The sequence below is a fragment of the Pempheris klunzingeri genome, chromosome 11 (assembly GCF_042242105.1).
Source record: "Pempheris klunzingeri isolate RE-2024b chromosome 11, fPemKlu1.hap1, whole genome shotgun sequence".
Classification (NCBI taxonomy): domain Eukaryota; kingdom Metazoa; phylum Chordata; class Actinopteri; order Acropomatiformes; family Pempheridae; genus Pempheris; species Pempheris klunzingeri.
This window is the reverse complement of record NC_092022.1, coordinates 2444590-2461935: the sequence shown is the minus strand read 5'-3', so window position 1 is coordinate 2461935 and position 17346 is coordinate 2444590. Positions and strand designations below refer to the sequence as shown.

General features: G+C 41.6%; 1 protein-coding gene across 1 annotated transcript in view; it reads right to left on the bottom strand.

Moving 5' to 3' along the window:
- Positions 1-17346, bottom strand: part of klhdc8b (kelch domain containing 8B) — a 120689-nt gene that overhangs the window by 34103 nt on the left and 69240 nt on the right. Inside the window, exons 2-3 of the mRNA XM_070840308.1 lie at positions 10266-10430; positions 2540-2764 (exon numbers count right to left, since the gene is read on the bottom strand). Coding sequence (XP_070696409.1) covers positions 2540-2764; positions 10266-10430 — 390 coding nt within the window. The remainder of the gene's footprint in view (positions 1-2539; positions 2765-10265; positions 10431-17346) is intronic.

The following is a 17346-nucleotide window of genomic DNA, read 5'->3' as shown; positions in this document are numbered from 1 at the left end:
ACACATGAGTGGTTTCTGATCTGGGCCCCAAAAAAATCACTTAGTACGGGTTAGTGGACAATCACTAGTATGTTAAAGGGGAACTCCAGCTACTACTGCAAATGTAATGAAAGTTGTATAAAGCGATCTGTGGCTCCAGAAGGAGCTGCGTGAAGTCTGATAAATGTCCTGGAATGACGTACTCTTCATCTCTGCTGCAGGCTAGAAACTCAAGGCTACATTAGCGGCCACCAGCATAACTGTCAATGGCCAGCAGCCGGGTTGCTTTGTGGGTAATGTAGGCGGTAGGTTTTGACAAGTTTGACCATGCTAAATCAGTGAAGTAGTCCGTAGAGTATTTAATGTCAGGGAAACATCGCGGTTTGTCGTGGCTTCAGTAAAAACCCTGTAGTTACAGGTACAGGGAACGATTGTGGTCATGTTTAAAAACCTCAATGTTGACTGTTGGTATTTTTTTGTCCTCCATTGATGTCCTCCCTTAATGGACTTAACAATGGATTTCATAATCTGTGAACACACTTGGTGTTAACATACGTAGTTTGTGAGCATTTGCTAAAATGACTGATGCCGTCATTGTTTTTGGGAGGACAGTCTTGAATCTCTGATGCTTCTGTTTTCAGGTGCAGAAACTCTAAATCAGCTGTCGGTGGACATATCTCACATGTTTTTCCGATAATTGACAAGTGTAAAGGTGTAAAGGGGCCCTTATGATTGGTCTTTTGTTCCAGATTCAATCTTACATTAGTGCCTGTGACCTCTAACTGGCAGATAAGTCTCTCCTTTGAATAAGATGTCCTGGCACGGTTGTCTTAATAAACTGCAATCAAAGTCAAGTCAAGAGGGCACACTATATAAATATAATATACTATACAAATATAGTTGATCCACCCTTTAGCCAACATTCAACTTGCTGAGTTACACCAAGAGGAAGACCACTGTCCTCCATCTTCCTTCAAAAGATCATACTGTTTCACAGAGCTGCAGAAACCCATCTGGAATATCAGATGTCTCCGTCTTGCTAACATCAGACATAATTACATCCTAATATATGATGGAGGAACACTTTGTTCGGATTTCATGGTGCTTAAAATAGGATTGGAGCAGCTGTTGTGATGCTAGCACAAAAGTACAAAATAATACCCTGGGCTAATTAAAGCTCATCATAGCCCAAATCCTCTTGTTGTCAAGGTAATGATTCATTTTGTTCCTGGTGCTAATTCACAGTGCAGCAAAGCGCAGCCTTAAAGTAAATGGCACGAGTATGGTACGGAGTTTAAATCACTCGCAGATTTACAGCAGTTGGGGCGTCTTTGAACCACTGATGTGTTTGCTTCCTCTAAATCAGCAAGCAAGTTATTACCCACATTGCATATATGCATTTGGTCAGTTATGTTTTATGCGACAGCATTTCGAGGGAGCCATAACTCAGATGCAAAACGCCCTGCGGGAGCATTTGTTTGTTTCTCTCACTGGTCAGACATCTGGTGCAGGGAAGGAATTTTTCTATCAGCTTCACAATCAGCTTTGATATGATCTGACTCAACTGAGGCATAATCTTTCTATATTTGGGTTGAATTATGAGCACAGAACACATCATGTCCCCCCCTCCAGGGTGGCATTGGGTACACTGTGAGAAACGCAACCAGCAATTGTTTATGGCAGCATCTCTCTTCTTGTGTATTCAAATAAATCAAATTAAGAAGGACTCACCTCCGACTATATATGTTTCCTTATGGCTCCTATAACTCCTCACTAGCTTTGGCCAGTTCTTTTGTCCTATTATTCTATCGTTATTGTTCTATTTATCATTCCCACCTTGTGGTCAGTCCTGCCAGGGACAGACTGGAAATTGAAATGCAGCCCTGGATGATAAAATTTGGACCAGACACCCACACCACCACACGACAAGATTTAAGGAACGTGCTCGCTTAAATTAATTATCATCACTGGTAGAATGAGGACAATGTTGTTGTGAGTGGGACAAAATGTCAAAAACATCTTTCCCTGTATTGTAACATCATCCACTACAACACTAACACAACAAACTAGTAGCAGCAACAAAAACTGTGCCTTAACACGCAAGTTAGCCAGCATGTATGTATGACCATTTACACTGCACAGGTTCTTGTAGTTTTCTATATTCCTCTTGGTGTACACTAAGTACTGTTGGTACATAATTCAACAGTACAGCAGCGACATAATTAGTTCAATAGCTTTTCTTCACTGAATCCTTGTCAAGGAAAAAAAGAAGCCCTGCAAGGGAAGTTTAAGCTTAATCACGCAGACAAAATACTTTGAGTACTTTTGTTTTGTAGGCATATTAGAAAGGCTGCTAGCTGTGAAACAAACCTCGATTTGATTTTCTGTGTCGTGTGGTTTCTGCACACCACTTCAGCTGCAAAACCTTCACTGGTCTTGATGGGCTGTGGTCCTGAATTCACTCCAGTAGGCCTCCTGCTGCCACCACGAAGGCTGCCCGTGCCTCAATAGTGGTAGCTAAACATTATAACATACTGTGTAGAGGAAGGTCAGCACGTACCTTGATCCAGATCATACTCCTCCATGGTGCTGACAAAGTGAGGTCTGGAGTAGAAGTTATGCGGCCCTGGTTGCTGGAGGCCGCCTAGGCTGAAGAGGCTTCGCTCATTCGTGGCGCAGCAGCAAAAGGCCCTCCGGCTTGGGATGCAGGGGTAACGTGTCCAGCTCTTCATCTCCAGGTCAAAAGCCTCCAGCGCCGTCACCGGCATCTTTCCCTGGCGGCCACCTGGAGGAGGCAGGAGAAATTCAGGGTCATTTATGCAGATGTAGGGACTTTGCATGTCCGCAGAGCTTATATATCTGTTATTATATATCTGGAATATGAAGCTGCAATACCCTGCTACAAGCTACTGTCTCCATTGCTAAATAAAAGATGTAGCATCTGCGTATACCATCTGGAAAATGCGATACATTTCAAGGAATATTGGCATGTACATAAACAACACTAAGGCCTCCCAGATACAAATTTTCTGTGAGGCACCGTTTGTCCTTATTTTCTATTCCTCTTTTCTTTTCATTGCTTTTTTAATCCCCTGCTTCTGTCACAAAGTTTTCTTGGCATTTTTATCTGGCAAGCGTGCAGACCTGGGACCACATTTCAGTTTGGACTAAGTGCAGAGCAGAGCAGAGCAGCAGGGCGCTCCCCGAGGACGCCTACAAGTTGTTTACTTCCACAAATCATAACTTAACCTTGCATAATACAACTACAAGGGGAAAGCAAAGTGGTAAAAGAGGGAGCATATTGCAGGATGTGTAAGAATGTGAATGATGGTGAAAAGGGAGGCTGAGGCCAGTGTTGGACAATGTGAGGGGCGTCATGAGGTTTAAACCAAAACCAAAACAAAAGGTGAACTGAAAAGAGAAGAATACAGAAACAGATGGTGAAAAAAAGAAGGCGCAGGACGTGGTGGACGATGACAAAATGAGACAATGACACAGAGAAATTGCGCATGAGTATAGCAGGGAAGAGAGGAGAATGTGGAGGAGGGAGAGAAGAAAGTGGAAAAGGGTCAACTGGAGTGGGCAGGGTGGCATGAAGATCGATAGCAGCAGCGAGACAAAGAGCTGAACCGAGTGGGAAGCATTAGAGTGAGAGAGGTGTGAGGGAAAGAAGGGAATTTTGAGCTGAAAGGTCTGTTGATTACAGTACAAACGCTCAGCATGCAGAGGCATTAAAAATCCGCATTAAAACAGAACTCACCCATGCAGCGTGTGCAGAATACAATTACAGTGCAAATGCCTGTGAGACAGTTTGAGTTTTACCAGAAGGGTCCAAATACAGCTTTTTTTCATACTATAATAAACAAGAGAAACTGTTGCCGCTGATGAGAAAGTGACGTAATCAGTCAGTATTAAAAACTGTCTTCTGTGTAATCTTCAGAATTGACAGAACTGAAGGAGAAAAAAACTAAACGTTCATGCTGAAGAAAAGCCAAAACACATTTATGCTCAAATTACAGTGATATCATGTATCTGGAAACCCAGAGACAAGCGCTCCGTGTTTATGCTGTTTAGCCGTAATCAAATTGGATGCTCTTTAGATAAATAGTCTGACATTTTGGGAATTACACTTATTTGTTTTCTTGTCAAGAGACTGATGAGCACATTCATACCACTTGCTATCCATGAAGCCGGGAGTAAATTAGCTGAGATTAGCATTCAGACTGAACAGCTAACAAACATGTCTACCAACATCTCTACATCTCACTAATAAACTAATTGCATCTTGTCAAATTAAAGTTGTGGCTGTTGGGGGGAATGAGCCCAGCTAGCTGCTGTCCTCAGCTTTCAGTATTCATGCTAAGCTAAGCTAACTGACCACCTGCCCTCGTACCGCAGTTACTCGTGGACATGCGAGTGGCATCGATCTCGTCTTATTCTAGACAATTAAGCAAATAAGTACCAAACTATTCCTTTAGATGGTCATCAGCAAACAGCATTGAAGCTTAAATGTGAACTTCAAAAACAGAGCATGGTGCAAAAACTAATGGTTTCAGGCTCAGCTGTACTTTGTGTTTGGTGTTAATTAGCAAATTATTCAGCATGTAGCTCGTTCATTTTCAACTGTATCTGCTTTAATGCAACACATTTAAACAACATAACGTATATAACATAGCCTACTAAACATGCCAGCTAAAAATGCAAAGGGCGGATTCTGCTGGAGATATTACAACAATATCATGAGTGTTCTTTTATTCTACTTTTTTTTTTTTTATGCTTCTGAAAAGGGCAAAGGAAAACTACTACGTGTTCCTTTCCATCTCGTGTTAAGGAGAACCAGGTATTTACCACCGTGGCAAGCGGTATGAATTTCCATTTGATTTGTTGATGCATTTCTTTTTGTTGCTGCGAGCTGTTTGGCTCAAGCTGCAACAGCCACCATTTGGATCCCTTCCAACACGCCTGAGAAAGCAAGTGAGCAAATTGATGTGTGGGGATTTGTGTTTCTACAGACCATAATGCTTGCCGTTATATCCACTTTCCCTGCTGCATATGAGGTACAAGATACTGACCGCTATTAACACCGGGGGCCACTTCGGATTTACCTGCTGTTATAAAGGTACAATATGCAGCATCGGACCAGAATTCTAGTTTACAACAATCAAAAATTCACATTATCAAGATGAAGAAATGAAGAAATAAGTGTTGCAGAGATAGCATGGTGAGTTGAGTTAGCAGGTTAACCAGTTAACCAGCCTGGGCCCGTACTGTCTCGTACCACTTTGTTCCCATAGACTCTATAAATGAAGTGGCCGTAGCCACTGTGGTTTGTGCACCGCCGTTTTGAAGCCGTGAGTTTCGCTTTAAGGGTTTCACCAGGAGTGGCGTTCATGCCACGAAGACCACCTCTAATCGGTTAGTCATAACGCAGTCCCGCCCTGAAGCAAACGCTGCTTCATTGTCTATTTTCCTCTAAATGGGACCATCATTTACTAAATGAACATCCTGCTGTGTTGAAGAAGACTGTAAACGAACGCCTGAGACCACAAACTCATCAGGAAAGTGTTTACTGAGCTACTAAATCAAGTGAGAAGTAGATTCATTTCCCATTGACTTCCATACAACCGGATGTCATCCCCCCTGCTGGCCATTTGAAAGAATGCAGGTTTAAGGCACTTTCACATTGGCTTCACTTTACAGACCCAGAGGATACGTCCACTTCTAGTCTGATATGATCTAATATACTCTATGTTTGTAGCGCAGGGCCGATAATGAGTCACTGCAGCGTCCAACCTGCTCTCAGTCCAACATGAGAGAAAGAGCCGCACATGTCGCATCTTTAGCGTAACTGTCGTCACAAACTGTTCTGATTCAGCACCATTTGTGTTATAATCTGTTATTCTCTCAGTTTAAGAGTAGAGGACTGTGAAATGATCGGTATCCACACAGACCAAACATCGCAGTGTGTCAGAAATAAACTCATTTAGAAAGGCAATTAAAAGCGTTGGTATTTGGATTAAAGCGCTATGTTACGACCACCAGCAAGACCAGACCCGACAGTGGGCACGGTGGTGTGACCACCTTAGAACACAGCCAGGGTTACAGCAGGATAACAGCTAAGCTAGCACAGCCTGGCCAAGTAACAGGTATCTTTACAGAGACCAGGCTTCATGTCATGTTTCTGTCATGTTGAACTTTTAATGTGAAAGACCATATTAATATCACTCTCTTGTTGCTGCCGTTGACATTCCCACAGATGCAAATTAAAAAGAAATGACTATAGAACTATTTCCTGGGGGTGTACATGTATATAAATAACTGTATATATTGCTTTTATTCTATTCTTGATGCTTGTCTGTTTTACAATTAATCATCTGTAAATGTTTTATGTGTGCAATATTTTCTTTCTGCAACCTTGTGTTGTAAAACAACAAATTAATTAACCTTGAGTCACTCTACATTTTTGAGGACACTGTGAGGTTTATTAGGGCAGAACAAGAACAAGGGTGGGAGGAGGAGGTGAAATCACGACCCCCATTGTATTGGAGCAGGTGGCCAATTTTTATTGCATCTTAACGTGATATATAGTTCCGATAATAAGAAGGCCTTCGGGGAAGTGTGGAGATTTGCCTTTATGGTGATTTAAATTCCTTATCCGTCCTTGCAGCTGCAGGAGGGTGGTGTTACTTTCATATATATCCCACATTCCCTCATCCGAGAAACATCCAATAATACACACACGCAATAAAAGGAGATTCTGCATGTGTGAGCTCAAGGACTGTGTGTTTGTACGCATGTCCTTTTGTTTCACAGAAGAACTTTTGATCATCTTTCACTTGCTGACAGCGTCTCTTTTTTTAGCTGCACTTGTGTGTTGATCACCAACCCTGCAAGAAGATCCTTGATTCAAAATGCACACACACACACACACACAGAGAAGAATTTGAAAGCAATAAGAAGCCCAGTGAGTTATATCATATGCCATCATAAGTCTGGTGTTGACTGGGAACACACAGAATTTAAATTAAAAAGGGGGTTCAGGCACCTCCTGATCCAAACACAGCCCCGAGTGGTGCTGCAGCTGAATATCCAGCACGAATTCACGAGGTAAGTTTGTTTTCAGCGAACGTCCGAATGACTCAGACAGAAATAAGAGAAATGAGAGAAAGAGAGAGAGAGAGAGAGAGAGAGATGACCTTATCTCTCAAATGATTCTATTATTCTCAAATTATTCTGTTTGCAAATCGCTCATAACTCTGTGTGTAATGTGACATAATGTGATTAAACTCCCATGTGTGTTTGCATTTGGTGTGTGTGTGTGTGTGTGTGTGTGTGTGTGTGTGTGTGTGGGGGGGGGGGCTGCACTTTAGACAAGCCACCCCTCTCTGTCTCATGGACTTCCCAGGCATCATTAGCTGCAGCCACTCCAAGATAAATTAGCTTTACTGGTCTGCAGAGAAGTTGAACATGTCGTATTTTGGGGCCAAAATGCTCTTTTTTCTGCATCGTTCTTATCTTATTTTCCATTTTTTTTAATTTTTGTTCCTCCACCAACTCCACTGATACCCAGCACAGTACTGGCTTCACCGTGTCCACCACCTCTCCAGACAGCGCTGTCAGGTGCAGAGCTGAAAACATGTGCACTGGACAACGTCTACAACAGAGCCTTTTTTTTTTTATTATTTTCTTTGTAGTGTGACAGCTCTATGAGATTTTCACTTCGCAGCTGGGAGCTGCCAGAAAAACAACACAAAAATCCCAGGTAGGACGTGAGATCTGATGTGGTAAAAGGTCGAAGGTTTAGCTGCTGTGTGCTCAAAGTTTAGAAACCATGTGTACGGCTACAGCCAGCAAACAGCCGACTTAGCTTAGCGCAAATACTGAAGACAGGCTCCATCCAGCAGTAGTAAAATCCACCTAGCAGCACTTCTAAAGCTCAATAATTAACACGTTATTTCTCTGAAACATCTATGAGACTATTTCTTGACTAGGCACAGCAACTTCCTGGAGTCTGTGTGTGTTGCCTGGCAACCGCTGAGAGTCAGTCCTCCCAACAAGGGATGCAGAAGATGGAATAGGAGTAAATTATAACCTTAAAAATGACGTTTGTGGAGAAACAGAGACAGCCAAACAGGAGCACTCATTACTGTGATGCAGATCTTAACATGTTTTATTCATTCTCACGATAACCAGGAATGTTTTAGCTCAAAAAGGCAAAATACACAATTTCTCTCAAAGTGTTTTAGCACCACGGTGAGATTGAGAGAGCAGAGGGACGACGTCAAAATGTCATAAAGCCACAAGTACGTAATGGTTGGAGGAAAAGTCCAGCTCCTGCCACTGTCAGTGATAGAAATGCGGACTTGACTGAACCGAACCTGAACATCGACATCGATTCAAGGATTATTATGTCTTGTGTGGCTTCACATATAAACACAGAAACACCACAGCCAGAGTGTTTTCAGGGGTCAAAATGCTATTGAACAGTTCTATGAAGCTGGATCATCTATTGATGAAGGTACTCAAACCCAGCTGACAGCACTGTGGGGGGAACGTAGCACAAAACAAGTCGGGAACTACTGGTCTCTATTGTAACCTTATATTTCTGATTGTTATTTTTGTTCTGCCGGACATAAAAGTTCAAAACACAGGTTTCAAACTAATAATCTATAGACTTGGCTGGTAGCAGAAGCATTTTTTAGAGGCCTCTAAATGTTCGTACACTGTAAAAATAAGTAACACTAACTAACTAACTAACAACTCTACGATGTAAAAATACACCATCACAACTATTAGTGCTGAATTCTATTAAAAGCAAAATTACTCACTGAAGAAAAACTATTCCCATGAGTCCCATGTTACTATCAGTTATTATTACGTTTGCATTGACATCTAAGCAGCATTTTAATGGGCATGATGCTAATACAAACTAGGAAATAGCTGCTGATACTTTAATCTATAGCAATGGATCATATTTTATAGACTGACTTGTGGAATAGAAGTGTAAAGTAGCATTACATGAAAACGCGCCGTGTGTCGAGCTCCTTCGGCCACTGCACATAAGCCAAGAGTCATTCTGCCCCTTCGGTGGAGCGTGTGATGAAAACATTGTTATGGAAATGAGCAAAGCTCCTGCTCTCAGGAGGTTACAGCTACTTTGTGCTGAATGTTAACTGCGTTGTTGCTTGTGGCGTGTAGTGAAATGGATTCATCTCTTTGCAAAATGCTTCTTCAGTGAGATAAAATAATCGCGGGCTGCCTCGTGCGATTCCAATTTCTCTCCCAGCAGTGGTGGGAAGTTTTAAGCAAGTGTCAATAAGCAAAAAGAGACCCCAAAGAGACACAATGAGAGCAAATACAACCTGTGATCATGGGTGGAAAGTGACTGCATGAGTGGAAAAACAAAACTCAGGATCTGCCCTGAACACACACTCCCTTTTCTCTCCTACAGAGGAGCGTCTAACTGCACCCCTGATCAATATTGTACAAAGACAGAGACTCCTTCGGACCTGAGAGACACATTTTTGTCCTTCCATCTGGTCCTTTCACAGCTCTAAAACCGCCAGGCAGATAAAGTCACAGAGCTAAAAGGCTTATGGTGAAAACAGTGCAACGCTTGCACTTCTCTAGAAACACGGTACACCACCAGTGTGTCAGACAGACTGGACCAAACTTACAGTTTCTATCCCTTTATCTGCTCTTTGTGAGCACTGAGTGTGAATCAGTGGGGGCCAAGAGGTTTAAAATGGTCCCACAGCACCAAAGCCTGAGCACTTCAAATATGCCACCCGTCACCAGCTGCCAGTGTCCTTCACAAAATGAGTGAACACGTCCGTCCAAACACTACAGAGCCTCTGAACTGATCGCTCAGGTAGTGGGGGAGAACAGTGGTTCCCAGGGGTGCTTTAAGAAAACAGACCTCGGGTGCTGCAAGATGAATATTATCTCGCCACAGAAACAAGGTGACTTTACCCTCAGCTACAGTTGTGACGGAGCAGCAGAAGCAATGGGCATCAAAATAACAGTATTTAAACCTCAGTCTGGGGAAGCTAAGCACTGCGTGATGACAGCTCACAGCTCACGGTTGTTATAGTAACACAGCACGCTTTCCGGCATCGTCTTGTTACACAGTCAGAAATATTGACTGTCAGAGTCAATGATGAAAAGACTCTTGGCCCTCAACAGGACCAAACCTGAGCTAACCAACGAAGAGTCACTTTGAAGCATTGCAACAGAAGACAAAAGGTACACAGAGAGGAATGAGACGATGAGATCTTGGTTCCTACCCATCAAGTAGATTTTGTTTCCTATTACGAAGGGCGATGCTCCGTACCGCGGCGTGGGCATGGAGGTGATCGGCTGCCACTGGTCCTTCTCCGCCTCATAAACCCTCACCAAGGCCTGTGGCGTCGTGTCGGCCCCCATACCTCCCAACGCGTACACCTTTCCATCTGCAGAGAGACATGCAAGAGAAGCACTGTACATTAACAGCTTTTAAAGGGCTTTTTTTTATTATATATATATATATATATATATATAATTGACTGTCTTGGTGCAACAATGCTGTCAGCAGACATTTGCTCTAAAGCTAGCTTTTCCAAACAGCCAGAGAAAGTGATGCATCGCGGTGCCCTTTAGTTCCGCCATTTCTGGCCCAGCTCTCATGTCCTCTACCTGTCTCATCCGTCTACAGTCATCCAAACAATCTGCAATATTTATGCCGGGGTCTCAGAAGCTCCCAGATGACCCTCGGATGACTTTTTCACAAGGGCACGCAAACATTCCCAACTACTGCAGTATCATTAGAATATACAGAGAAGCGAGTGAAAGTGCTGAGCAAGCAAAGACAGTGCTTCTGTAGAAACTCTGGGGGGGGGGGGGGGGGGGGGGGGGACAGAGGGAGAGGAGAGGAGAGGAGGAAACACGAGGAAAGAAAATATCAGTGTGATGGATTAACAGACCATCAGCACTCAAAGTCATGACAACTTAAATGTGAGAGAGAGGCAGAGGAAGGAGAGAGCGTCACCCAGACGACACACGACAGAGCTGCGACTTCAACTGTGAAGAATAAAGCAATAATAAATCTGTCACTCGGCATGCAGATCAACGCAAGTGCGATTGCCACGCAGTTCAGCCGTTATGACTGAGTAAATCCAATTTTACTGTTGTCCATGAAGTAAATGACGTAGCGAGGACACTTTTAGCGCATAAAAAGCGTGTCCCAATGCACACGCACGTGGGGAGGCGGGGCGGCAAAGGAGAGGAGGAAAATGCACACAGACTCCTCAGCTTGTAAAAAAAATAAATCAAATCACCAGGGAGTGCTGTGGGTTGAGCTGAGCACTAACACTGTAATTGCAAAGGGCCAAACTCACCATAATGTGAGCCCGCATGGTGCCGGGATGAGCTCTTTATGTAGTATATCCTCAACATTTAGCCTCATTTGTATTTTCACCAGTGTGGAACCATGGACCCCATAATGACTTTTTATGACTGCATTAAAGGAAGTATTGAATCATGGGTAAATACACTGCACTGAAAAAACAAACTTTTGGGGCTAGTAAAATATATTAAATTGGTATAGTAATTTCTACATTGTAATATCAAGATTCTAGGAGTACTAGAATTTCCTAAGTAAAACTATGCATATTTACACACTTTATTCAAGTGATAAATGCACTGTGTGGGAAAAGTAGCTTTTAATGTGGATTTGCTGATAGCACTTAAGTGTTTTATAGTCATAACATAACAACCTGAAAATAGCGAGTAAATTTTAATCTGAAAAATCCACCTGGTTTGGGCGGGAACTATGGGTGAGACACAGGAAGTGAAGCAAGGCATCATGGGAGCTGGGAAGCCGCGCACATGGGACAAGAGGAGAGAGGCGCATTACCTGGAGTTACAAGGTGTGTGGAAATGCCAATTGAGCCGTAAGTTTCAGTCTCTCTGTTTGTTTAAAGTTGTTATAGATGCTTACGAGTGATATTTTAACTTGTATAACATCACGTGAACGACTATTAATGCAAAAGCATCACTAACTTATGTAAATAACTGCAAACCTTGTTAATGTTGTGTACACATCTGCACGCTGCTGTGCTATTTTAAGTGGTAGCCTCCGTAGATTAATGTAGCATGTCTTAGCGACCCGTGGAGATCTGTAGCGGTAACCTGCCCATGAACGTGAGAAAGCCACAGGTGGAGGTTTACCTGTTGGGCCTGTTCAAACGATAGCTGCGCTAACGGCCGTTCATACTTACTTTACTTGCGTACTTTAACTTGCGGCTACGTCATCTGGGCTACAGCAATCCATCTCTGCAGATAGCTAAGGAGGCTAAAATAAATATAATTCAACCTTTAGCAGGTTTTATGGAGGTTTGAGGTCATGTTTTTCGCAGTGGAATCACTATTTCTATAATAGCCAGTGAGTATAACCCGCCATCTTCCCAGATAACGGCTAATGCCGAGGTCCCCAACCTTTTTTGCGCCATGGCCCGGCTTAAAGTCAGTCAATACTTACGGACCGGCGGGCGGGCGGGGGGGGGGAGTGCCTGAGCTGGACGCTAGCGGAACCATGAATAACATGATCTCGCTGGATACATGACAAAATAAAATGATCCGATCGGTAATTTTTCAAAATAAAATGTAAGTTCAAAAAATGTAAGTTATGTATTTTTTCTCTGCGACCCGCTGTAATGTACACTTAAAAATGAGCATTGTAATTGTTGTTCTATTATTAATAATCATATTTCTTCATTTTTAGGGCAAGGAGAAGAGTCCAGCCGCTGCTGATTTTAAAGAAAGATGGCCGGCTTTGTTTTGTGAAGCTGAGGTAGGTGAAACTCTTGAAACAGGACATACACAAAATGCATCGGATTTCCATTCTGTCTGTTAACCATGGATGTGCTTGTGAATCTCATGTCATTTCAGATCAAGGAAGAATTCAGGAGAATTACAACAATTTCCTTGGAACATACCTTCATGTCTAAACTGGACAACTACACACCTAAACTGATTGCCCTAATGAAAATTAAGGGAGGTGTCCTGGCGACCAAGCTGAGGCCATTACTTGACAAACTAAGTCAGGTGTGTAGACATGACCCAGATTTTTGTCAGAACAGATTGACTGGTCCATTCAAAGATTTGCATGCGTGGCTTCTCACAGTGCTGCACTATTTTCTTCTATTGTTACACATGAATATGTTCCTACCTATGGTCTTGCGTTTTCATTTGTTAATTCCTTGTGTATGATTCATAGTTCAGTATTGACACAGTTTCAATTGTTTGACAGAACCAAGGCATTGAGATGAGGCGTGAAACTGTGCTCCGCAGCCTCATAATCTACCTCGGAGAGAAAGAAGAGGAACTATTTGAAGATTGCCAGGTAAAGCATGGTTTCTTAAAACACCACAAAAGTTTAACACTCATACCTTGTTTTGAAATAGTATGTATGTTAATATTTTTCACTTTTTTAAGCAATCATTTTTATCAACTTTAGCCCTAATCATACATATTAAATATTCAAATAATTTCAGAATTTTAACCCTTTTAAATGCCAATGTTTGTGACATCATCACAAATTCTTATTAAACAAATATTTTCAATATACTGAATGCAAACTGGTTCTTTGGAGCATTATTTTTTGTATAATTAAAATAATTATACAAAGAAATGGAAAATTATATTAACATATGACATTTCTAGTGTTTTTGAAGACACTTTTGTACCTTAATGTTAACAACATAACTATTTTGGTTACAGTGTAAAAATGGTCTAAAATGGAATTTGTTTGAAATATAGAAACTATGTATTACCTGTAATGAGTAGCTGCAAAGTTAGACATGAGAACTCATGTTGAACTTTTTCTGCAGTGTTTATTCAAATTGTAACCTTCACTGTATACAGGGGATGCAAAAGTTTGGGCACCCCTGGTCAAAGTTTCTGTTTTTGTGAATACTTCAACAAGTAAAAGATGAAATGATCTTTAAAAGGCATGAAGTTAAACATGAAACACTCTTTTCAATATTTGTCCGCAACTTCATCCTTTTGGAGATCATTGCATCTTGTACTGTTTAATTGTTCACAAAAACAGAAATTTTGACTACGGGTGCCAAAACTTTTGCATGCCACTGTATGTACTTGCCAGCAGACAACTTCACTGATTATTTTTAATCCCTTTTCTTCTGATCAGAAACCCCATGTCAGTCCTGAACATATAGCCAACATACTTTTCCCCCTGTTCTTTTACCTTTATGCTCAGCCTATATACACCCACCACCCATCTTAGTAGAATTGTGATTTTTGTAATTTTTATGCAGGACGACAGCCGCAGTGATGCCACTCAGCACACCCTAAAGATTCTAGTTGTCCATGGGGCGGATGGAGAAGATCCAGTGAACGTATCCATCCTTCTTGAAGGCCAGGAGATGTTGCCCTGATGTGGCAATACTGCCAAAGCGTGTGCACTGCTAATGGGACTGATTTATGCCCTCAACCTTGCATACCCCTCACCACTGCGCTACACCTGTGAGGTATTTCAGAAACTTTTCTTGGAACTGGATGGGATTAAGTTATCCCCAAAAGTGCAAGCTTTAAAATTGAAATTGTTGTCTTAAATTTTGTAGCCAAGGAAACAGTTTATAATCCTGGCTGACAGTGTTCCCCATGCTTCTCCATCTTGCAAAAGATGATATTTGAAGATATAGCTGTTATAATATTTGAAAGCACTGTTTTATATTTGAAGAAAAGCACTGTTATAATTGAAAAGCCTACATTTTCCATTACATACATGTATGTACAGTAGGTTGCACTGTTTGTTCAAAAAATGTTTTAAAAACAGGACCTGTTCAGATGTGAACTTGGGTAAATAAATGTTTATTCTTCTGTATTTTTAGTTTTGTGATTTGTGATAAAAGTATATCATCTGGTCATATTTACCAAAATAAAATAAGCATAATTTACATAATTATAATGAGTAATACAACTTGATCGAATTGATTTCATTTTAAGTGTCAAGATAAAAATCTACTTGTATTTTTCACAACAGTAAATATTACAGATATATTAGATTTACTTCACTTTTTCATGTTGGGGATTTCCCTGTCTATGGAAAAACTAAATTAATTTTACTTAATTTGTTTGAGTAAATACAACATCTAAATTATATAAAACAAAATAAAATGTACTTAATATTTTCATGAACTTTAAGTTCTGCAGTAAGTACATTTTACTTGATAGTGGTGAGTAAGTTGAACTTGATATTACAGAAGTAAAATTTACTTAAAAACTGTTAGTGCAAATTGTTACGAGGATTTAATCAAGTAAATCTTACAAGTTTGTTTTTTCAGTGTGGGTATTATCATTTTATAGGGGTCACTATCAACGTGGGTGTGAAATGTCTCTAACATGCCGTCATATCTGCCTTCAAGAAAACATGAAAGTTGATAAATTAAAGATTACAAGGACAAGGAAGAGGTGAAGTGAACAGTGTGTGTGTGTCAAAGCTATTCAGCAGAGTCCTGAATGGCCTGAGTGATTTTCTCCTAATGGCTTTCTAATGGTCTTCAACTAACTTTCAAAAAAGTTCTTCATCATTTGCACTTCACAGCCTAAAACGGACAGATACAAAAAAATCTGAAAATCTTGACGAAAATGAGGAATTATTTCAATTTTCAGTGATGATCTCCATTTAATGCTTTAATATTTTTAAACTAGAGTCGTATTTTGACATATTTTGAGTTTGAAATACTAAAAAAGGTACAAAAGCCTTTGGACCAGAGGATCGTCTCCACCAGCAGCTGAGAGCTGCGGCAGTAATCCTGCGGGGAAACCGCGCCAGTCAAAGTCAAGTCCACCGACGGGTTTAGTTTATTATTCTATGTGTATGACAGCGTTGCAGTGAACAGCCGTTATACTGCTGTTTGAATTGGTTTTAAGGTTATATAAGGTTATAATGGTGTTTAGGTTACAGTTGGGTGTGCAGTTTGTGATGGTTAAAGTTACAGTGGGGGGGGGGGGGGGGGGGGGGGGGGTTCATTACATTGATAAAGTCTTCAAAAGTGCAGAAATACAAAGCGACAAAGTGTCTGTGTGAATGTGTGTGTGCACGTTTGTGTCAAAGGGAAAACAGAACAGATAATAAGGAAATAAGTCAGATTAAACAACTGTGTGTGTGTGTGTGTGTGTGTGTGTGTGTGTGTGTGTGTGTGTGTGTGTGTGTGTGTGTGTGTGTGTGTGTGTGTGTGTGTGTGTGTGTGTGTGTGTGTGTGTGTGTGTGTGTGTGTGTGTGTGTGTGTGTGTGTGTGTGTGTGTGTGTGTGTGTGTGTAAAAACAATTCAAAAACAGCAGAAATGAAAATAACTGTCAAGACGTCTGTCAGAGTAAATTGCTTTTACTTGAGCTTTGAGACCTCCAAAAGCTCCTTTGTTACTGCGGAATGATAAGCATTTCCATGTACAATGAAATGAGACCCTGCTCCACGGAGATTAAACGTAGAATAAAGCATTTACATGCCCAGCAGAGAGCTTGGGAATCTGAGGTTTTCTTTCTAAATACATTCTACGGGGAATTTTCAGCTTTTATCAGGCAATAAATCACAAAATGCAACTTTTGTCTTCTTGTAAAACACACAATAAAGATACAAAAGAAACCGTATCTATAACTTTTCCATTATGTTTCCACCTACTGCATGTTACCAGTTGTTTACTATTTCAAAAGCACGTTGTTAACAGTACACCTGATTGTACATAATCAAATGAAATCACTACAGAGCAGAGGTGATAATTAAGAAGTTACAGTTACAGTGACTGAGGGTTTAAGTCACTGCAACTTGAGAAAGCAAGCAGGAGAAGAAAACGTCTTGAACGTGTATGACTGCAAATGAAATTCGTTCAAATACAAGAATGCTGAGAGTTGCACAGATGCCCAAATCAACTCAACTGACTCGCTCGAACTCGAAGGAGCAGCGGTTCCACTCGAGACTGCTGGAGCCCGTCACCCCTGTCGCTAAGGGTGAGCCCAGCCTCCCTCAGAGGGAAAAGTCATTTTATCTGCCTGTCAGGTTGGAACACGCATCGTCCGGTGAATCTAGAGCTGCGCCTTTTGACTCGGCTACCTCTTCACCACGTCAGCAGTAATGACAAGACCGTACCGGGCTGACCTGTCAAATCTCGAGACTCAGCACGGCTTCAGCTCCTGCAAGAGCTCCGGCTCCCTCCCTGCCACTTCCCTAGCAGGACAAAGCCCTCATGACGCCATGCGCAGGCGAGATTACTTCAACCTGAAGACTGATGCTCTCAATCTGGACCCTCACCTGCAACCACACTGCCATGGGAGACCCCGCCAGGAGATAATGTCCCTTTCACCACAGAG